The sequence below is a fragment of the Drosophila subobscura genome, chromosome J, assembly GCF_008121235.1.
Source record: "Drosophila subobscura isolate 14011-0131.10 chromosome J, UCBerk_Dsub_1.0, whole genome shotgun sequence".
Lineage (NCBI taxonomy): Eukaryota > Metazoa > Arthropoda > Insecta > Diptera > Drosophilidae > Drosophila > Drosophila subobscura.
Window position 1 is genome coordinate 7348487 of NC_048532.1, and position 23455 is coordinate 7371941.

Below are 23455 nucleotides of genomic sequence, written 5' to 3' on the forward strand. Positions count from 1 at the left end.
AAACGAAATATAGAATCAGAATTATTTTGAACCTCAACCACTCCGGGTGTTTTCATCTCCACAAAACCCACTTTCCTGCAACAAATCTCCCAAGGAACCTCAACCGATACACTTGTATCATAACTCGCGCAATAGAGTAATCTTGGGAATAACCCAAGCCCCGACGGCTTTGTTTTCACAAATGTTTTCATTGACAAAAGCAAATATTCAGCCAAAGCTACTTCGAAAAAAGCGCGCTGTCTAGCAATCGATATCTTACTGTCATCTTTGATCAGCTGTTCCACCTATCGAGCCAGTTCCAAATCAAGATAGAGTATGTAGAGTATATTAATAACAGCAATGGGCATGACGAAATTGTGCTTTTTAAACATTTAACTGAGAAAGATTCTCCAGCAAAAGTAATATAAATGTAAGCCACACAACGCTTACACTTTACCCTTCGATTCACGTACTTCATATAGTCCACCCAGCACCCAGTAGCACAGAAAGGGTATACAAGTTTCGATAGAAAAGCGCCCACTTCTGCACCTGTTTGTTTTGTGGAGCAGCAAGCTTTGTACGTCGCGACGTTTAGAATTTGTCTCTTCGGTTCTCGTTCTCGCAAAACACAATTAAAAATGTACATATTTTCGTAAAATCTATAACAAATACCACACGTCGGGTCTATCAAATTTGGGTGCGCGAATATTTTGTGGGTGCGCTTTTTATAATAAAAAAAAACAAAAAAAATCGACAAAGAATAATAACAAATAGCGAGCAGCAGTTTTTCGCAGCGCGAGTGTGTGTGTGTGGGTGACAAAAGTTGCTGCTGGTGGCTGATATAAACAAAAAGTACCACCATTAAACAATTGCGTTCCGGAGCTGAGCTGCTGCATTGTTGATATTGTAAGTTTTATATAATTCGATTCGCTTGTCTTGTGTTCTTTGGCTGCCTGCATTTATTTTTCTGTTGCTGCAGCGACAATCAGCTGTGAGGTTGCCAGATATCTAATTCATTTACATAAGATAATAGCGCTGCAATGGCAAATAAAACATTGTTTTAGTTGCAATTTTTGCAAATTGATTAGCTTTTTATTTATGTTCTTGGCGGACGGCACGATTGCGAGCATTTAAAATATCGATGTATCGATTGCTGTAATGCAGCAGTTCGCTTACATGGCATCACTGCGCCGTCGCCACTGCAGCGCGACCAGAGCAGCTGTCTTCTTGTTGTTGTTGGAAAAGCTCGAAACAACAACAAGCAAAACAACTGAAAATGATTGATTTTTCTCGTGCGTGTCGGTCGGAAAAGTAGGCGACGACGACGACGACGTCGACGACAACACAAACCGTTTGAACTGGCAGGCAGCAGTGAAAAATCTTTCAATATCACAGTCGTCTCGCTGGCGAGCGGACGGGAGCAGCAGCTCGGAAAAAAATTAAAATTGGAAGTTTTTCTACAAAATTCTAGTGTAAATAGTTGAAAGTTTTTTAACAAATTAACAGTGCTTTTCCAAATTTTTCCGAAAACGTGAGTGTGTCCGTGTGTGCAAAATTCGTTGCAGTGTATCGAAAAGTAAGTCGTGGAAGGTGGAATAATATCCTGCGCATAAAAAGCAACGAATTTTCATAACGAAAAAGCCATTGCATCGCATAATAGCTAAAGGGATTTCCCAAAGCAAGGGAATTTTCGCTGCTGTTGCAAAAAAAGAGAAAAAAAAAGGGATAATAGCAGAGAGAAGAAAAACACACATAGTAGTTCCATCTACGTCACAGATTCGCGAGTGTTTGCTGGTGTGAGTGAGAGCACCCCCGGAAATGTAACACACACTTACCAGCGCGAAAAGAAAACTTGCACCTGAAAGTTTCGGTCGTCGTCGTGTGCGCCTTCGTGTGTCGTCTGCCTCTCGTTCCGTGCATCGTGTGTCGGTTGCAGCAACGTAAGAAAAAAAAACAATACGAAAAAGAACAAAAAGGTTAGTTTATTAGTGCGGAATTTTCGCTGCTGTGCGTAGCATTTGCACCTGTCAAAATCATATTTTAAATTCGGACTTATTTGGCCTACTTTTTCCTCGGACTCGCGCAGCTCCCAACCAGGGTTGCTTCCATCTCTCAGAGATTTCATAGTGCGCGTGTGTGTGTGTGTATGTGTACGTACGTAACCAATTGAAATTGGGGCAACTGGCAAAACGGCAACGAATCAGTTGAGCAAAGCAAAGACCGCAATAAACCCCTAAAAAAATCTACCTAGACCCCAACCCCCTAGTACAAGTTATCTTCCCTTGCCAAGGGTGGGCGCGTGGAAATCTGGATAAAAGCTGCAACTTGGCCCAGTTACTTAAGTCTAATTGCAGACGTGATAATAGAACTGCACACACACAAAAAGCAGCGGGGAGGCAAGCAGCAAACAAACTTCATTTGCTAAGAGTTTTTCAACCAAATTTGTTTGCACTCACACAGACACAGGCGGCAGACGGACAGAATTACTGCATCGCGTAATAAAAGCGCAGCTAGAGATGGGCGATTGTTTGAGTCTTGAGATGCTTGCTGCAAAGCAAACTATAACTAGTACTGTTAAGTACTGCCTATTATCGAGTAGGTTTGTAAAGATTAGTTTTTACCCTTTTACTTTTGGGAGAAACAGATTCCATTTTGTTAATATACGATTGATATCTAGCTTATTGTTTCCAGTGAATAATGACTTTGATCTTTAGATACGATAGATTAATAGTGACATTGACAGGTGTAACATCTGTCATCTCTAGAACAATCTGTTTTTAGTACAATAGGAAACACAAATGTATGATGGGAGTGTTTGTTGTATGTTTCCAATTAAAACGTGACATTGACAGCCCCCATAGTCCCCATCTCTAGATTATCGTGTGCCCTCTTGAAGCTGAGCCAAGCTGTCTGTGCTTTTGGCGGCACAACACACTTGTTTACTTTTCAAGTGTGTGTGTGTGTGCGTACTCGCGTTTGCTTGTGTGTGTGTTACGGGGGCGTTACTGTCATTGTTGTTATTGCTGTGCGACGTCGTCGTTTCGTCTTCGGTTTTTTTGGGGCTCTCTTCTCGTTTGTAGGGCAAAATTATGTATTGATTATGCCTGTTTTTCTTATTTTGGGGTATTTTGTTTTTCTCAGTGGGTGGTTGGGCTGGCGGGCTTGGCAGTAGGGGGTGCGGTGGCACCTTCGGTCAGTTTTTCATGCCTGAGTGAGCCATTTCATTGGCACAACAATTTTGTTGTCTCTCTGCATTTAACTAATTAAACCCCCCCTACTGAACAACCCATCCCACTTCGTTCCATTCCACCCCCCCACCTCTTTCCGAACAATAGACGTTTTCCGGTCGCGCAAACCAGAATGAAGTGCGTGTATACGAACGGAAAGGGGACGGGACGGAACGGGAACGGACCGGACTAGACCAGACCGCAGCTCGGGAAATTGGATATTGTATGCAAAATGGGCAGGGCATGGAGCATATGTCTGTAAAAATGTTTGTAAATATTTGACCGACATCTGGAGCCCCACTACAAGCGCTTGCCCTCGGGGGTGGCTTTTGTAATTGGAAAAGCGATCAATTGTAATCCCCCGCCGACATCGTTGGTCCGGTATTTCTGGTTCACTTGAATTGCGCTACAATTTTAGACCGCTAGCCCCATTATCTGGCCATATCTCTGTACATTTATTAGTCATACAACACAACACAAAAATCGAGAAAAGTTTAGACAAAAAATAACACTTTGCTTATCGATAGTGATTGATGGTTGTTGTGGTTGCCTGCCCCCCTTCCCCGTACTACCGTATCCATTGCACATTTAATGGCTCATTTTATCGTCGCATTTTCGTCGTTCCCGATATAAGGTGGAACGTGAACTGATAGTCAATTTTGCCGTATGGCTGCATAAACAAGGAACCAACAACGCGCTCGTCCGTCACTCGAATAAATTTGCAAGTTCCCCTAATGATGAATCAGATAAAATATAATCTGGGGGTTACCTATAAAGCACACAAGAAAATATGTATTCGGATTGTACACACTTGTATATAAAGTTCCATTAAAAGTGCATATTTTGTTCGTATTCCATTCTATTCTGTACATTTTCAATGTGAGTGGAGGCGCGGCCAGAAAGAAATACCAACGGCCAAACGGTCAGCGGTAAAATACTTATATTAAGGGTTTTAAAAATAGGAAAATAAAAATTAATGTCAAACAGTTTTTGCTTTTGTTGTGTGGTGTGTGGCGGTGTGGCGGCTCTCCTCCGCATGCTTTATTTATTTTTAAACGCAATTACGTTCGGTTGGAGGTGGAGGCTCGAGAGATGCGGCGGTTGACGTGTTGACATTTCGAAGAACCGATTGTACAGAGCACAAAATATGATTAACTTATCTAACATTCCCTCTTTTTCTCCTTTTCTCTTTCTCTTTTCATTTGCCGACATTTGCCGGGCGACTGATTGATGTTTTTTTGGATGGATATACACATATGCTCGACAATTCCAAACCGAATTCCAACGTGCGCTGCTCTGCTCCACTTTCTATGTAGGCTAAGGCAACAGCTGAAGTGACGCGCAGCCCCCGGGGCAGCTCAAGTGCAGCCGTATAACACCCACATTGGTGCGGGCACCATGGACTCGCTCAAGTTACCAAAGGGTAAGGGAAGCCAGAAAGTGTGACGGATGGCAAATGTCTAACAACAGACCTGGTTTCTCTTCCCCATCTACTTCCACTTCCCCTTCCCTCCTACAGGCAGTAGTGCCACAAGCAGTGCCAGTGGCAGCAATAGCAACCTGTCCGGATCGACATCCGCGTCAGCATCCGCAGCCACATCGCCCACATCCTCGAACACAGCGTGTGGCGGCATGACGACAGCATCATCATCCAAGTCGCCGCCCGGCCTGAGCAACAGCAACACGCCGATCACAGTGCGCTTCAATGCCAACGATGACTCGCTGGAAGACATCCTGCAGTCCTTCCACCAGAACACGCACAGTCCCAGCGGTGGTGCGAGTGGCGGTGGCGATGCCTCACCCACGCTTCTGGGCATGAAGAACAACGGCATGGGCCTCAATGCCGCCGCCATGACGTGCGATTCCCTCTCCAGCAGCCCCTCGCACCAGCAGATGCAAGCGGCACTCTTTAGCGTGAGTATCAATGCAAATTATTGCAGCAATCGTTTGCGAGGGTGTCGAAAGAAATGTCCAACGTTTAGCAGATTTATGGCCGGTACAAAAAACAGGGTATTTAACCGATCGACCCCCTAAACATTCTTTCATTCTTGTTTACGTTTTCCGTTGCGTTCTCTCATTTGTTATCAAGAAATCCAAAGCCTCAAATTATGATTCATTTCGTTTCGTTTGTCGTACCACCGATTTATCGCAATTAAACATAAATTATACAGAACAGAACGCGCCGCCGCGATCTTTCAGTCGTTCATTCGGTTTGCTCGTTCGTCTGTCGGTGCGGCAGGCAGTTGCCAATTAGAATTTGGTTGCCCAAATTAGTAGTACACTTATTCTCTGATTTGACTCTGCCACTGCCACTGTAATGGTTTCACTTTTTGAAGAGCAGAAAATTAAGTTTTTTTACTCGCTTTTGTTGTTGCCAGAGAGCGGTGCGAGCGGTGGGCGCGCGTGTCTGTGTTTGTCATTCAAATTGTGTCTATTTTTGCGGGAACGGGTCCGCATAAATATTTGACCGCTGCAAACGAACGGAACGTTGCCAAAAACTTGCAACAGATGTGCTCGTTGCAAAATCATTTGGCAATATTACTCATTGTTGCAAAATGTTCTTTTCTTTTATTTTCATTTCATTCCCTTTGAACGCTGCCTGGTCGCTGCATTGGATCCGATCAGAATGAAGAAGTAAATCTGCGCAATAACTACATGCAAGGCGGTGGCTTCTTCAATCGCAAAAGGTGAGTGCTCCCCCCACATGACAAGCTTACATTTTACAACACTCTCCTACTTTTCTCGGGGTGGGGAAAGGGACTTTACTTAAATGTACACTAACCAACAAAAAAACGAAAAAACTAGTTGAAAACGCCCTAACATAATCGTTGTTGTTGTTTGTTGTTGCCACACACATACACATCTATACAAATTGCATGCATAAATACTACGCGCTCGTACATATACAGCATACACACATAATAGTGAGGGAAATTGCAGTATTTGCTGCGGAGTGCAGGGAATTCTTTCAAATCTAAACGGAACATCAGCTTAGCTTTCTTGAAGCAGTTTCTGAAATGCCTCCAACATTTAATTTTGTTTGGCAGCTGCTGGCTTTGGAGTACCTATCCAAGAGTGTTGGATAACAACCAAAAGGCTTGCTCGTCATAGGAGTTGTGTTTTTGCATTTATTTATCCCCAATTGGAGCATTTCCTACTATTTACATTCGTACATCTATGGAATTTTTTTTATGTTTCACCCCAAGTTCGTTGACCGTTGGGTTGTTGGACATAAAAAATGACTTTACTGCAGTTTTGTGACTTTGATTTTTTTGTGTGTTTCTGTACGAGTCCTGCACCACTTGTGCATTTTTAATGCATTCTCGGCGGCGTTGCCGTTGACTGCCAATGGCCGTAAACTTGCCAGCCTTGCAGCCTGCCAGGCTGGTCCTGGACTGCTTTTGTTGCTTTGTCACCCAACAACTGCATTTGTAGTTGTGCTCTACGTGGAGCATCTGTGGAGTGCAGGCTAGGCTAAGGCTGCTTTGTTTATGCTGCCTACAAACATGCAACATTTTCTCCTCCCACCTTGCCCAGGCCCAAGTCCGTCTGCAACTTTCAGCTCAAGTGCCGCCCCGTCTGGCCGTGTGGGTGTTGGTTCCTTTTAGTGGGTTTCGGAGGGGACTCGGCTCTGGCTCTGTGTCCCATCAACGTCACGTCACGTGCCCGTCGTCTCGCCAAAGTTTTGTTTCTGTGATTGTATATGTGTGGGTGGTTTTCATTGGCGGGCTTCTCGCCATTTCTCATTTTAAATATTAAAAAAGCAGCAAGTCTAGCTCTGTTTGATTTCTGGTTCTGGTTCTCCTGCTACCACCTGAGCTTTAGTCTGCCTGCCTCCGAGCCAGAGCTGAGCTGAGCTGTGCTGCCTCCTCCCTTCGTTTGACGTCATTGCGCCTGATTCGCTTTATTGATTTTCGTGTGTACTGTAGATACGAGTACAAGTACGAGTATCCTATGTATCCGATGTATTCTTAAAGACTTTTTGCTGTCGGATTTTCAATTTCTCGTGTCAATCAGATTTAACCATTTTTTTCCTTCTCGTATTTTTTATGCGCCATTGCACGGCTCCAACCCCTAAGCTCTCTTGTGGCAGTTGTCATGCTCGTTTCTTCCTTTTTTGTTAGTTTGTTTCCATTTCCTCTTCGCCCTCTCTGGATTCATTTCCGTTACATTTTTAATTAAGTTTCGAGAGCTAATTGCATTCTATAATTGCATTTTTCAACACTGTCGCCCCTGTCGACAGTTGCCACTGTCGTTATCGCCAGCCTCTTGTCAGGGTTGTTACTGTTACTGTTGTTGCTGTTGCTGTTGCTGCTCTTGTTACCTACCTGACTAAGGGGGCGACACTCTTATCAAAAGCCTAGCAGACGACACCATCACCACACCAGCCACCACCATCGGTGGGTACCGTTGCTGCCATCACTACCACCACCACCATAACAGCTCCATCCATTTTCCCCCTCTGTTTGCTGGTTGTTTTTTTCTTTTTTATCTATTTACACTTGTACACGTTCCAGCATGTTTGTTACACAGACACATTTCATCATCAACAACAACATCATCATCATCATGAGCATCAGTGGAAGCAACCAGCAACCAGCAGTTAAAAACCCTTTCTTTGCCTTGCCTTTGCCCCCGCTATCCAATCCCATCATCTGCCTCAGCTGGCAACGTGTTTGTAATATTTAAAATGAAAAGTTTCCATGCAATTTCATGTCTCGCGTCTTGGCCGGCCTCACAGTTTGACATGCAGTGCGTTGGTTTTTTTGTTGTTGTTCAATCCATTAGCATGTTAGTGCCAATACACCAACAAATAGCCCCACAAAAGTACACCAACAGCAGCGGCAACAGCAACAACATAACGATTTGAACTAGTTTAGTTTTCTATTATCATATACATACATATTTACATATGTACATACATTTACATATGATATGTATTAACCCCTTGCCGCCCACCACTTTACGCGTCGGTATATGATTTCTTTTGTTATCTTCTCTCGCTCTCTCTCTACCTCTCTCTCTCTTTATCTATCTATCTATCTTTACATCTCTTTCTCTGTATGTTTCGGTTTTGTTTGTTATTCTGGGCCGTTTCGTTTCCTTCGAGAACTAACCATTAAACCAGTGTCAGTGCAGCAGCAGCTAAGAAAGTGTTGAAAAATCCCCTAAACGAAAGGGAACCAAACCAAAGCAAAGGTTTTTCTTGCATCGCGAGCACAGTGCCAAACAAAAAACTAACAACAAAACGTTAAAAACCAACCAACCAAAAACAAAATCCCATAACGAGCTGCCTTCTAAATCGCCAAATATGTATACAACAACGACAAAATAACGCCAGCGTAATTCAAATTTTCATTTCGATTGGATCTCTAGCAAACCAAGTCACCACCAAAATAAAAACAATACCACCACCAATGCCACCCACCGCCACCACCACCAAAAACCACCACCCACACCATTTACCACAGCAACAGCAATCCTACACCACAACCGCCAACAACAACAACAACAGATCTAAAAGAGATATCTATAAAAATATATATATATAAAATATATAAAGAAATACTAAAAAAAGGAGCAATTCAAGATTTGATTGAGGACTTTTGTAGTAGACACACCAGAAATCTAGTTGCAGAAAGAAAGATTTGCATAGAGAGCTACAATTATTCTTATTGTATCGTTTCAAGAGCAATAATTTACTTTCTAGTAGTTTTCCCTACACTCTTTTCGCATAGCTTTCAAAGACACTGCAAGTACATGTTTCAGTGCCTCAATAAACCCCCAAGAATAGTGCAAATTTTCATCGTTTTGTGAGAGTGTGTGTTGTAAAATATGAATGTAAAATATCTGCGATATCTGCACTAGTAGTACATATTTTTATATAGAATTCCAAGAAGACCCCGACCATATATCAACCGGAAAACGAAACATCTTATCAGTTGATTGAATCAAATGTTTCTTTCGAATATTTGTGCTTTAATTTATTTTGAACGCTGGGCGGCAATGGGTTAAGCATACACACCCACCACACACACATACACATACAAATGCATTATTATTCTGTTGTAAATTTTAGTACTTAACCGAAGCAAATCTTTGACCAAATTGCTCCTTTTTATAATGCGATATAAAACATAGTAGTATAAAGGATACATCCAAATCGGAGTCCGAATCACAGACAATCAATCAATTCCACTCCACAAGCATCATCCATTCAAATTGCCAATGTTGTAAAAGCCTCTCTTCATCTTTGTTGTCCTTCCCTGCAGTTGCAGCGGCCTACCGCCCAATCTCAATCTCAGCAAGCCGCCGCCCCAGCAGCAACAGCAACAGCAGCAGCAGCACCTCCATCAGCAGCAACAGCAGCAGCAAGTGCACCAACAGCAGCTATCTCCGAATCTGAGTGCATTGCATCATCATCATCAGCAGCAACAGCAGCAGCAGCAGCTGCGAGATGGAGGAGCGCACAGTCCCTCGTCCCCGGGTGGAGGCAACGGTGGCGGTGGATCTCCGTACAATGGCTCACAGGCGGGCTGCAGCAGCGGTGGAATCTCGCCCATTCCGCTGCAGATGTCGGGCGTGTCGCCCAAGTACAGACGCAGCATATCCTTCCCCATCAAGGGCACCTCCCCGACGGCCATCTACGGAGGATCGCACATGGGAGACGGTGGCATGTCCGGCGGTGGCGGGCACATGAACATACCCACTCTGTCCATTGGCAATGGTGGTGTCGGTGGGAATGGCAGTGGTGGCATGCCCTCGGCAGGTGCCGCTGGTGGCGGAGATGCGCCCTACATGGGCAACAGCTACGGCAACATGATGCCCTCCAATGGGCAGATGCATCATGGAGGAGGCGGTGGTGGTGGCGGCGGCGGCATGGATAACTCGCTGACCGAGTACATGCGCAACATGTCGCTGGGCAACAACGGGGACAACAATCTGGCCCTGCTGCAGGACAGGATGCGGGTGCTGGGTGGACCCAAGCACCTGAGCGAGGCGGATGCCATGGCCATAGCGGCCAACTCCAATGATCCTTCGGCCTATCTGAATGCCCTGAAGATGGGCTCACCGTCGCGCCACTCTCCACACTCGCCCCACTCGCCCATCCAGGGTGGCAACGGGGGACAGGGTGCGGGCGACAGCACGGCCCGCTTCTCGCGGAAGGTGTTCGTGGGTGGCCTGCCACCGGACATCGACGAGGATGAGATTACCACATCGTTCCGGCGCTTCGGACCGCTGGTCGTCGACTGGCCGCACAAGGCCGAGTCCAAGTCGTACTTTCCACCCAAGGGCTACGCCTTCCTGCTCTTCCAGGACGAGAGCAGTGTGCAGCAGCTGATCGACTCCTGCATCTCGGACGAGGACAAGCTCTACTTGTGCGTCTCCTCGCCCACCATCAAGGACAAGGCCGTGCAGATCCGCCCATGGCGCCTGGCCGACGCAGACTACGTGCTGGATGCCACCATGTCGCTGGACCCTCGCAAGACGGTGTTCGTCGGCGGTGTGCCACGTCCCCTGAAGGCCTTCGAGCTGGCCATGATCATGGACCGCTTGTACGGAGGCGTGTGCTACGCCGGCATCGACACCGATCCCGAGCTCAAGTACCCCAAGGGCGCCGGCCGCGTGGCCTTCTCCAATCAACAGAGCTACATAGCCGCCATCTCGGCGCGTTTCGTTCAGCTACAGCACGGCGACATCGACAAGCGGGTGGAGGTGAAGCCGTATGTCCTCGACGATCAGATGTGCGACGAGTGCGAGGGCCAGCGATGCGGCGGCAAGTTCGCGCCCTTCTTTTGCGCCAACGTGACCTGCTTGCAGTACTACTGCGAGCACTGCTGGGCCGTGATCCACTCGCGTCCTGGAAGGGAGTATCACAAGCCTCTGGTCAAGGAGGGCGCCGACCGGCCCCGTGCCGTGCCCTTTCGCTGGTGTTAACGGCGGCGCTGGTAGGCCGCGCTGCACGACGAGAGACGCCAACAGAGAGAGCAGCGACACCGCCTGTTGGACGCAGCGCTGGCAGTGCCCAGACCCATAACGAAAACAACAACAGTAACGCTAGAGCAGGAGTCGGGAGCAGCATCCACATCAGCATACGCATACGCCATGGCATCTGCAGCTGCATCAGCAGCACCAGTGGATCCAATGCAGGAGCCGCCGGAGCAATGGCTCGAGAAATTCGTAAATTAGCATATAAGAAGACACCAAGCGAAACGAAACACGAGACACAGACACGTGGATACACACACTCCCACAAGCAAAAGACATTTGTCAGACTGGACTGTGAATTCTAGACAGAAAACAGCAATGAGAAAGCAACCGCTAGGCTAGGGATGTGGCTAGCAGGTGGAACAGCCGCCAGAGTCTAGAAATGATTTCTTGCAACACTCGCCTACATAGTTTTAGTTTTAATTTATTTAGCAATCGGGTACTGTTTTTTTTTGTTGTTGTTCTTTTTGAAACTCTCTCTTTTTATAGTATCTGTATGGAATCTTAGTTTTTCGTTTCGATAGACGCCTACACAGTATTTTTTTGTACATTATTTTTTTACTCTCGGTGAATCCATCAAAGTTTGCCATTTTATCTCACAAAGGACCACCAAAAATCAAAGAATGCAAAGGGTATGTTCAAGATACTTCCTTTAGTCAGCCAAAAATTCCTCGCAAGTGTCATCTATTGTAATATGATATGATGTATACCCCTCGTAGATAATGTTATCCTATACCACCACCTTAGAGGCCATCTTCAGTATGCCAATCGAGGCTAGTCCTAAAATTATAAGTGAGCATGGTTGGGTCAAAGAATCCTCCTTGAAGTTCCTAAATTGTGAAAAAACATGAGCAAAAGAAATGCTAACCCACACACTAGAACGTTGTAATGAGGGGTTTCTTCCTTTATCCCCGCTAATTACAGCGAAATTCTTAGACACTCAAAAGACACAACTAAAACGACCCAAAACGAGATTTTGTTGTTTTTGGAAACGTCCCACACGATTATAAATCGACGCTATAAAGTATGAGCACGTCGATTTATAGATTCTGCGTTATTATGTTCACTAATCCATACACTTTTTAAATATCTTTGATATTTCTCCAACATATGAAATCGATTTAGTACACCATTCTACACTTTCTTACACTTTTATACACTCATGAATGTTCGAGAATTCATTCATTTCGATTTTGTTATCGACTGTATCTCGGATACGGTAACCAGCCAACCGAAAACGGACCCCAGTCTAATTATAGAGCACTGCTCTTATGAAGAGATTGACCCAAAAATGTTACACAACAGAATATCGATCATTTACTTAGACTAACCACACACCATTTAATATCTTTGATATTTCTCCAATTATATTATATCGATTATATACACTTTACTACACTTTCTTACACTTTCATACACTCATGAATGTTCGAGAATTCATGTTTTCAACATTTTCAATATCTTTGATATTTCTACAACTTTTGAAATCGATTATATACACCTTACTACACTATTCTACACTTTCACACGCTCATGAATATTCGAGAATTCATGTTTTCAATATTTTCAATATCTTGGATATTTCTCCAAACTGTGAAATCGATTATATACACTTGGCAACACTTTCATACACTTTTTAATATGTATTAACTTTTGTTACCGACTACGCTGCTGACAGTCTGGTTACAGAACACATTAGTCTTCTCGCAATTCCTCCACTTCACGTTATTTTTGTCGCATCAATGGAGGGGAGAACGTATGCATGATAACGATTTCTGCCCCTCCATTGTGAAACTTCTTGAGATGCGAAAATCGTACGAAGAATACATTCGAAAAACGAGAAACACTTAAGCCAGCTACTGCCAGATGGGCGGTGCACACTACGATTTTCGCACTATCCTTAATGCTGGAAACACTTCTTTTATACGCAACTGTTCGATTAGGATGGCGAACGACCCTGTATATCATTTGTGGGCTCATTTAGAATTTTACACTAGTCGACTTCCCTGACGAGACGATAAACAAATTGTACACTGAAAATTGTTTGCATTTTTGCCATTTGGCTTTATACGAAATAATAATAAAAATAAAACAATAATAATAATATTTAATAACTAGATAGAGAGAGAGTCAAATTGCTTGTGTTCAGTATTATGATTTATTTATGATTTTGTTGTATTGTTTAATGTCACACTTGGCCTTATTTATTCACCAATTGTTTTGTTGTTATAAGTTTTAAGTACGGGTACATGTGCACCCTTCGATTGATTGCTGGGCGTGTTGCACAGAAAAACAAGTGCAAGAAAAACTAGAAGATATTTCTAGAAAAGAGATATACACAAACATATATCTGTAATGTATGAAACCATTTTGATATATGACATACATATATTATTAACCCTATGAATACTTGTATTAGACAAACTTTTTATATAGAAACTTTTTGTATACACTTTTTTTTATTACTCTTATTGTTATTCGAGAACTTAGTTTAGTCCAAATCTGTAACTGAAGACGAGAGAATTAATGATGATGATGAAGATAAGGAGGATTAAACCAAATATGAAAAATTAAGTTGCAAATGATAAACAGCGACATAGAGACACAAATGCTAAAAAACATCTAAAGGAAATCTAAAAAATATATACAACTTATGTGCAATACTATCTCATAAACAACAATTCAAACGTATTAAACGCAACTATATATAGGTACATATGATATGATATGATGATATGTGCAATCGTATAACCGAAGTAGTTAAATATTAACGATCCCAAAGCTAAAATCTGTACTTCTACTGCAGCTATTGGTTTGCCTTCGCTCTTTTGTACAATACATACTTAAATGCATGTTCTTGAGAAGTTCTCTCTTCCCTTTAAAGGTATCCTAGACGCGAAATCAAATGGAATATCTACTAGACTAAGTACAATACTTGTGGATAATTATCAAAAATGAAAATGTGGGGAAAACAGGCAAACTTATTTTGTAATTTATACGAGTTGTTGAACGGATCGGAACGGAATGTAGAAGCGAACGGGAGAAACAATAGGAAATACGATATTTTTTTTTTCTATACTACCAACCAAAAGTACTACGAAACTAAATAATTCGAAATTTGAGACAAACAAAAACAAAAGAACCCAGAAGGTAGGACGGATGATAGGAAGGCCAAGCTGCTTTGGACTTTTAAACGTGCATATTCGCATATGTGTATCTGATATATCTGATATATACACATACATATATATTATTATATGATAGTCAAATCTATTAGCAAATTTTTGCTCGCGCTTTCTTTACAAAACGAAAAAACAACAGAAATGTAAACCAAATAAAATTCAAGTAATGCAAAAGTTGTAACTCAAGTTGAAGGCGTGTAAGGCGTCTGCGGCACTTTGAAAAGGAAAATTAAAACAAAAACAAAAACAAAAAACAACAAATTAATAGCAATTTTTCTAGAATTTTTATATTACAATTAAACTATGACATATGTATGTATGTATCATGTATAAAATATATATATACTATATATGTATATATTTTTTAAACTACATAATTAGAGGACTTGATCGTTCGTTTGTTTTAATTTGTATTTTTTGTAATAACTACCAAATAATGTGTATTAAAAAAGCAAAAGAATCTACACCAAAAAAAAAAACAAAAAATATAACAAAAAACAAAAAAAAATCGAAGGTAAACCAATTAAATATTATCAAACAGCAGGCGCCTGCTCTATGTAGTGTAATACATTTTGTGCAAATATTTAAACAAATGCGTTGTTCTAAAACTTTCAAAGTAATGAAATGCTAGTCTCTAAAAAGGCAAAATCTGTTACAAAGCGGAAGCGGAAACTGAAACGGTTACGGTTAATCGGTATTGAAAAGAATAGAAAAACAAAAACTGCGTGTAATGATGATGTTTTTTAAATGTAGTCAAATTCAATATTTTATAGATTTTTATACTTTTATATAAACATATACCTTATACTTTAACTGTTTAAAATGTTACACAAAAAAAAACGAAAGAAACAAAAACCGATTTAAATATGCTATCAAAGCTGTAACTTATCAAACAAATATTTTACTATATACCAAAACGAAAGTTAATAGAGAGATGCAGAGAGAGAGAGAGAGAGAAGGAACCCCGCTCAATGTTTTTCGCTTCTAATGGGAATGGATATCTGGAAGAATCGGTTCAGTGTTTGTTTTGTATTGGGTCTCAGCTTTGATCCGCTGATCCGCTGATCTGCTGATCTGTTGAACTGTTCCCTCGAGCGAATTCCAAGAAGCGCAGATGATTAGTCAAAGACATTTAGTTTATCCCATTTCCGAGCTTTTAGTTCGATAGAGAATCTTGTTATAGATCAATGTTTATGTTGTTTTTTGATATGGATCCTAGTGTTATGCCATCATATTATATGTGGCATCCTATATACGAGTATATGAATATTTTTTATGCCTAATTCTTAATATATATTTTTGTATGTTTTGTAGTTGCTAGTAGAGTTTCCTGGTAGATTTAACGTTGAGACATTTTTATACTTTGTTTAATTCTTTTTTATACATATACATATTATAAATAAAGTATGACAAAAAAACCAACAAAAAAAAATAAAAAAAATAAAACAATATTTGATATATACAATTTATACAAAAAAAAATAGGACAAAAAAACAAACAACAAAATTACGTTTTTGCAATTAATAAACGGACATAACGTAAATTGTGTTTTATTTATTTTTATATATATATCTTGTATGGACTTTTTTGATATAAAAATGTAAATAAAATACTTTTAACTTAGCTGAACCGCAAAAAATAAAATACAACTGTTAGTAAATATATTGAAATACTTAAATGATACGAAAGACTCTGAAAAAGGAAAAGTATTGAATTCGAACTTATTAAAAACTTAAATACGTTTACTGAACATCTAAACAACAACAACAAATTGGTCAATATGTGTTTTTATACGAAAAATACCAAGCTTAAAATTAAAAAAGTAAAACCTAATAATTATATGAAATTTACATGTAGTACAATTGATGAAATTTAACAAAACGTAAGCAGTGCATATTTTTGAAAGAAAAATAATAGGAAAAAAAGAAAAATTGCTTCAAAAAAACGCTAAAAATAATTAAATAATATATAGAGAACACTAACACTTAATAGATCCAGCCCTGCGTAGTGCATTATTCAATCCTAAGCCGCATTTGAGGAAACTCTTCGAGAGAATGTTGGAAATACTCTTCATTTCGGATTGATTGAACTGGAGATGAAAAAAACTAGAGAAGAGAGCGTGAAATTTGATTATTTTATGAGTATTTTCATAGCACAATTTTTGTACAGTGTATGGTTTGTAGTTAGCGAAACAAATAATGTAAACCAAACGCGTTTTAAATAGTAAATTATTTAGCATCATCCCCGCCCGAGTCCCCCCTAAAAGAGATATGAATTCGATTACCATTTAAAGCTAATTGGATTAAATCTTAGGTCGCAGTGGAAAAAAGTATGAATAGAAAAACAAATGGCAAAAGACAAGGTTATTTAAGAATATGAAACACACACAACATTTGGTACCTTTTAAACATAATTAAAGAATTTTATGAATCATTAAATTGAGAAATTGTAGCCTGTAAAGCGGATGTCGTGCCGTATCGGCATTCGTACTTCCATTTTAATTTGTCTTTTTCGCCTGTGCCGCGGAATGGCAAACGCGATCATACATACGTGCGTACATACGAGTATATTGTATAGATCTACATGTACAATATTTAAGATTTAGTACTTCAAATAAACTGAAATTGAGCGCCCTTACTAATGAATTCCTTTTAGCAAAATATTCAGAAAAGAAACAAAAAACGAATCCAAGCAAAGGCATATAATTTTTTAGCATTATACAAGTAAAACAAAAAACTAAAAAATCCGACAAAAAAACCATATACATACCATACATAAATAGCAAACGGAAAACAAAAACAAGTTGGCAGATATGAAAACTATATAGTAAATCAAATATATATATATAGACACGTAATCTGTATGAAGCGTATGAAAAGAAAACAAGAAACTAGCGAAATATTCCATATTTTATAGTAATTTTCCATAAAAGTAATTTTTTAATTTTTACAAAATTAAAGTTGAAAACAAATTAAGAACGAAACAAAACAAAAACAATTTGTAGTTTTCTAATGACCCAACAAAGGTGCGGATTAGAGTGGAGAAATCCTATAAACCATTTCGATTTCCATGCGTGTTTTTGCTCCAGAAGTTTTTCAATTCAAAATAACAGAAAAAGTGTTGAGAGAAATGTTAAAAAACCTCCCCCAGCCCCACATAACAGACGATAGATAAACATGAAAACATGAATACATATGTACTAACGTAAAATAAATAGAGGGAAAAACAATGAACGAATTACCAAAATGAATATATATAAATATATATTAAACACATATGCAAAGCAGCTCTCTCCCAGCCCCCCTTCATAAAGAAAAAATCGAAACTGTAATAGAAAACTATAATATCAGCAGTCCTTCAATGCAAATACTTCAAACAAAACCGAAAAATTGAAAACCAAATTTGAAATAATTTAACTACAAAAGCAAAAGTACGAGTGCGTAAAACCGTATTAATGATGGAAATATACATATACGATTATACGATATACAAAGAATATATTCAATGCAAGATCATTTTCAAATGCGTCCTTCCTGACACACAAACAGAAAGAGCAACCAACAATCGGCGTTTGTACTCAAGTAAAATAGATATGAAACAAAAAACCGACACTCCCACACACCCACACAAACACACACACAGAGGATATGATGAGGTTATGGATCAAGTAAAGTAAAAACCAACAACAAAATGGCAAACAAACATATATCTTCATTCAAATAAATAAAAACAAAAACAAATACTTTTTCTGGAATAATAAAACAAACAAAATCTTTTATTCGGGAAGCAGCAGATGAGTTTTTGCATCCCTTTTCCATAGCATACTTTTCAGGGCCACTTTTGTGCCCGTCTCAAGAGCCGTTCCCACACCCCAAACATAATGTAGATGACATCCAAGCAAACTGTTTACAAATAATACAAATTTCAAATTACAGATCAGGCAGCACTGAAGGCGTCTCACCCACTTCCAGTGGCCCCAATCTGATAGCCGCTCTTGCCGCAGCTGGCATCAGCAGTGCAGGCGGAGGAGGCTCGGCACCGGACACCAGCGGGGGCGTGGGCACCTGGAAGCTGATCAAGGGCAAGGTCTCACAAACCCTTGAGGAGATCAAGTCGTCCAAGCAGCCGTCGCATCATACAACAGCCGCGATTCCAATTATTGTGGCCGACCCACCGTCCATTGGCTGGAGCCCCACCGAGCCCGACTCGGACACCGAGTGCATCCCATCGCTCAGCGAAGAGCTGCCGCTGGATCCGGAACATAAGCAGAACTCCGATTCGGATGCGGAGGCCGAGCAGTTGCAGCACGACAGCAGCAGCCTCGGCAGCGGCGACGTTGGAGCTGCCGCAGCCGTACCCGTAGCGGGTGCAGAACGTTCCCGCCTGCGCCGCGGTCTGGCCCACATCAAGTCCAAGGTGAAGGCCAAGCATCAGGCGGCAGCCATGAGCAAGAAGGACATCAGCTCCAGTCCAATTGCACCAACCGGCTCGCTGCGCAGCGGCTTTCTGCGCAGGCGCCACGTAGTCGAGCCGGGCAGCGAGCCATCGACCAGCCAGCAGGCGGCGGCAGCCGAGGCCAGGCAGAGTGTTTCGGCCACGACCACGGAGATTCCCATTGCCAGTGGCAAGGTGAAGAAACGGGGCATCCTGCTGGCCCGCAAGGATGTGGAGATTGAGTCTGGAGTCGAGGTGCTGGAGGATATGATGCCCATGGCGACCAAAGCAGCGGACTCACCAGATCGGGAGGCTATGGACGATGGGGATGGCGGAAAGGAGGGCAATGAGGCCGATCCACGTGCAAGTTTGACGCTGCCTTTTGCTGCTCCTGAATCCACAGTGACCTTTGATGAGAGACCGCCCGAGATGTCGCGGCTCAGCTTCTTGTCCAGAGGAAGCTTTGTCAGCCTCAGCGGCTGGCGTAGCCATCGCGGAACAGTCGCCTCCATTGCCACGCCCGTTGTGCTGGGAGCCTCCATGGTGGTGCTGTTGATTCTGCCGATGCAGGACTTCCTGCGCGGCGTGTTCGCCACCATTCTGTTCATCGCTCTGATTGACTCTTGCGGCAAGCATCTGCACTGGCTCTTTGAGCACTTCATGCTATCCACGCATCCGGAGCGGGTGATGTTCAGGATACCCAACTACGAGGAGATGCCCATCTGCGAGATCCCCTCGGTGGAGGAGCACAAGACGATCAAGACCTACGCGGGCTGGATGAACGAGATAGACAGCTACGATCCGCACACGTTCTCCTTCCACATGACGCGCTCCATCTATGTGCGGCTGGATGGCTGCATTCTGAAGATGTCCGGCACCCAAGCGAGGATACCCAAACGCTGCATGTGGAACGAGCAGCCCATCGATCGCAAGAAGGTTCTCTTCACCGATCATCGCTCCTACGATCTAAGGGAGTGCCGCATTGAGCTGTTGCCCCTGGGACTGGCCAAGAAGCGGTGAGTGAAGGACCTCCCTTCATCATTCCTGTTGCTTTACAATCGTGTTCCTTTGCAGCTACTTCAATCGCAAGTATCCCATCCAGCTGATCATCAAGAACACTTGTGATTCACCCGCGGCTCGTCAGTCAACAGAATCACTGTCGGAGACAACGCTCAAGCTGGAGTCCAAGGAGGCACGTTCATCGCTAACCTTTGCCCCTGGCTCAACGCCACCCTACGAGGATGCGGAAAAACAGGATTTTGCAGCCACTGTGATGCAAGCAGACGTAAGTCTCCACTCAAACTCCAGAGAACACAGCTCAAACTTCACTTTTTCTTCACTTGCAGCTGCAGCAACTGCGGAACAATGTCAATCCGGATACGGAGCTGAGCGACATTACAGTGCCCTGTGGCGATGAGGTTCGTCTGCTGCTCTTCACGCGCTGCGATCGGGAGAAGGAGGACTGGTATCGCCGCTTCCAGGCCGCCAGCAAGGGGCGTGTCCATGAGCAGGATCTGCAGGTGCCGATGGCACGTTTTGTGGAGGACACCGATCTGCAGTTGGCTGCCGCCAGGCAGGCTGTGCGCATGGTCGGTGCAATGGGGGACTCAAGGCGCGCCCCAAAGATACTCAAAGTGATGATCGGAGCTTGGGCGATGTGTCGTTTGCCTCAAATATGAATGACGGACAGCAGACACCCGATGTAGAGTTCGAGGAGATAACCGAGGATGATTTGCTACCCGAAACGCCAAAGGAAGAGACATTCGAGGGCATGATCATGAGCTCCGATGTGGCCAGAAATCCCGCGGACTATGTCCGTTTCATGACTGTCTACCAGGTACGGCTTCCGCTCTGCCTTCACTTTTTCTGTTGTAGTTTTCTTTCCCCTTTGGTTTTTATGATTTCGCATTTTTATTTGTATTTATTTTGCTTCGATCCATGTAGAAAGCTTGCCGTCAGAGCCAGATCCCAGTGACCAAAAGTGCGCGCCTCGAGAATGGCGCAGAAAAAAAGAAAGTATGTCTCTTGATTTAATTTTCTTTAAATTTACAATTGAACGAGCGAAGTGCTTCGGGGACTTAATAATGAGTGAAATTTCTACACAGAATCGCCGCGCCAAGCGCCAGGAAGATGAGCTATGGAAGGGCATTGATCAGTCGCTCTTTCTGGGCCCCTCCGGCAGCATTGTCTGGGCCAATGTCCTGCTGGGGCGCTGTCTCTTTAGCATGCTGCATGACGCGTCCCTCCAAGAGAGGATTAAGGACTTTATGCAGAAGAAGCTAAACTCCATTAAGGTAAGTGAAGCAAGTCCAAGAAACCATTGTGGAATCTTCTTTGATTGTTGTGCCTTCTCCCCACAGTTGCCCAGCTTCATGGAGGAGGTAATCATAACGAATATCTATATGGGCGACTCACCCATGCTGTGCCATCGCGTCTCCCAGCCCATGCTGGACGAGCGCGGCGTGTGGGTGGATGCAGACCTCACCTACGAGGGACTGGCGCATATCACAGTGACCACCAAGCTCAATTTGCTGCGTATCCGCGCCAAGACCAAGGCCTCCCCAATGGGAGCAGAAAGCGGTCCCAGCGCTTCGACGTCGACGGATCTACCTCAGGATCGGCGCAATCTGGGTGACGATGATACACCGGTGGACAGCAGGAGTGCCATCTACGACAGCGATGGCGAGAGCACCGGTGGCTCCTCCTCCGAAAGTGAAAGCACACCGCCGGGCGCCGCCGCGGAGAATGCAGCTGGGACTGAGTAAGTTTTCCATGTCTAAACTGGTTCAATTCCTGCTAAAATATGCCCCTGGCGATTGTTTCAGATTCTTCCAGAACTCCCCGGGTAACGCTCGACGCATCTTCAAGATCGTCGACCGCATAGCCGCCTCAAATCTGTTCCAATATGCCACCGAGCTGCCGTACGTGCAGCGCGCCATGGAGAACATGAATGCCAACCTGACACTGCGCGTAGATCTCAAGGGTATGGTGGCGCGTGGCACAATAAACATACCGCCCCCGCCCTCCGATCGGGTGTGGGTGTGCTTCCGGGGGCCACCACGCCTGTGGATATCCACCAAGCCGCAAGTGGGCGACAAGTCCGTCGACTGGACCATTGTTACCAATGTCATTGAGAGCAAGCTGTGCGAGGCAGTCAACAAGTTTTTGGTCTACCCGAACATGGTGGACTTTACCATACCCTTCCTGGCCAAACCCAGCTACGAGGACGAGTCGCCGGCATCGCCCAACTAAATACCAAAAAGGGAACCATCACTTCTTTTAAATCAGCTGAATTTAACACAATGCGTGTGCAACAATTTCCATACTAGATATCTTACTTACGAGATTAACTTCAAGCTTAGCTTTGATCCAGATCTCTCTGGCACCCACCACGTGTACTTAGCAGTTAAGAGCAGGAAGACGATGAGCAGCGAAGATTGATTCCAAATGACAAGTTATAAAACTCTTTAAACGCTTATTTCGAACACACTCCAGAACAAACCAAATCAAAATCCAAAATCAAGAAATATCTTAGAGGTAATAAGAGCAGGCAAATAGTTTCTAATTTATACTTTGTAGAAAGCTATTCGAAGTTATTCGAGCTACACGTTGTGAGATTAAAATCTAAAATAATACTTGTATTCTGTACAACTAATCGTACAATAATTTACAATAACTATCTATCCGACAAGTGGCAGGCTCATGACTTGCGCTTCAACAGCCGCTCTGTGACAAGTATTCCAATAGCATAACGCAGGCATATACTAGCGCCCTCCCTAGCATCACTTACATATAAACAAGTATATTGTATTCCAGTTAGATTGCTAAGAATGCGTGTGAATTTTACATATTTAAGAATCGATTTTATTTCCGGTGTGGTCTCATTTATCATCAATCATTCTACATTTGTACTTAAAGCGTCTCAACTACAAATAGGCTTACCTACCTACTAAGCAGGAACGAATCCGTACTTCCGTTTGCCAAATGAGAAACAAAACTACTTGCAAGAGTTCCCCTTGAAAAACTATGAAATATCATTTACAAACTAATGTGAAAAGGAAAATAAAAACAAAATAAATAATTGTAGTAAACATTTATGTAAGCATTTATGTAAGGACATTGTATGTTTAAATCTTTTACATAAATAAACGAAGGAAAATGGCTTAAATACATTATTTTGTGGGGGGTTCATTTTGAAAATGATGGCATACTTTCAGGCTGGGCCCTAGTAAGGACTCCAAGGACAAACACAATATTTCACTGGAAAAGGGTCCTTGATCCTTGAAAAGGATGCTCTTCTGATCACAGGAAAGTGTCAAACGCCTGGAATGGTGCACAATTAGCCGAGAAAACTAAATATCTAAGGATGGGACTGTGGAAGTCCTTGTTCAAGGACAAAGGATATTTTTCCGATGCACGAAAGTAATGGCTCACTCAGATCGGCCAACAAATGACCGACAAATCGGGATAAATGTTGTTTAGGACAGGACTGAGAAATCGGGATAAATGTTGTTTATGACAGGACTAAAAATGCTTGAGTCCTTGATAAGGACTCCATTAAGTCAGGGACATTTTTCCGATTACAGGAAGCCGTCGCGCGTCCCGAACGACCCACAAATTAAGGTGAAAACAACAAAACAAATC

At 42.8% G+C, this 23455-nt stretch overlaps 1 protein-coding gene across 4 annotated transcripts; it reads left to right on the top strand.

The window, feature by feature from the left end:
- Positions 1–561: 561 nt before the first annotated feature.
- LOC117895162 (translational regulator orb2-like) lies at positions 562–22164 on the top strand. Of its 4 annotated transcripts, XM_034802620.1 has the most exons (12): positions 1337–1559; positions 4523–4629; positions 4726–5120; positions 5832–5893; positions 18313–19827; positions 19886–20096; positions 20158–20423; positions 20459–20648; positions 20756–20827; positions 20917–21105; positions 21172–21572; positions 21637–22164. In XM_034802620.1, the coding sequence occupies exons 2-12, from the start codon at positions 4605–4607 to the stop codon at positions 22061–22063; spliced, it is 3753 nt and encodes a 1250-aa protein (XP_034658511.1). In that variant the 5' UTR covers positions 1337–1559; positions 4523–4604; the 3' UTR covers positions 22064–22164. The 4 variants fall into 4 exon arrangements, with proteins under 4 accessions (XP_034658509.1, XP_034658511.1, XP_034658508.1 ...); XM_034802618.1 differs by lacking the exons at positions 1337–1559; positions 20756–20827; positions 20917–21105; positions 21172–21572; positions 21637–22164 and adding an exon at positions 562–885 and having other exon boundaries at positions 20158–20618; XM_034802617.1 differs by lacking the exons at positions 20756–20827; positions 20917–21105; positions 21172–21572; positions 21637–22164 and having other exon boundaries at positions 1340–1555; positions 20158–20618.
- Positions 22165–23455: the final 1291 nt, after the last annotated feature.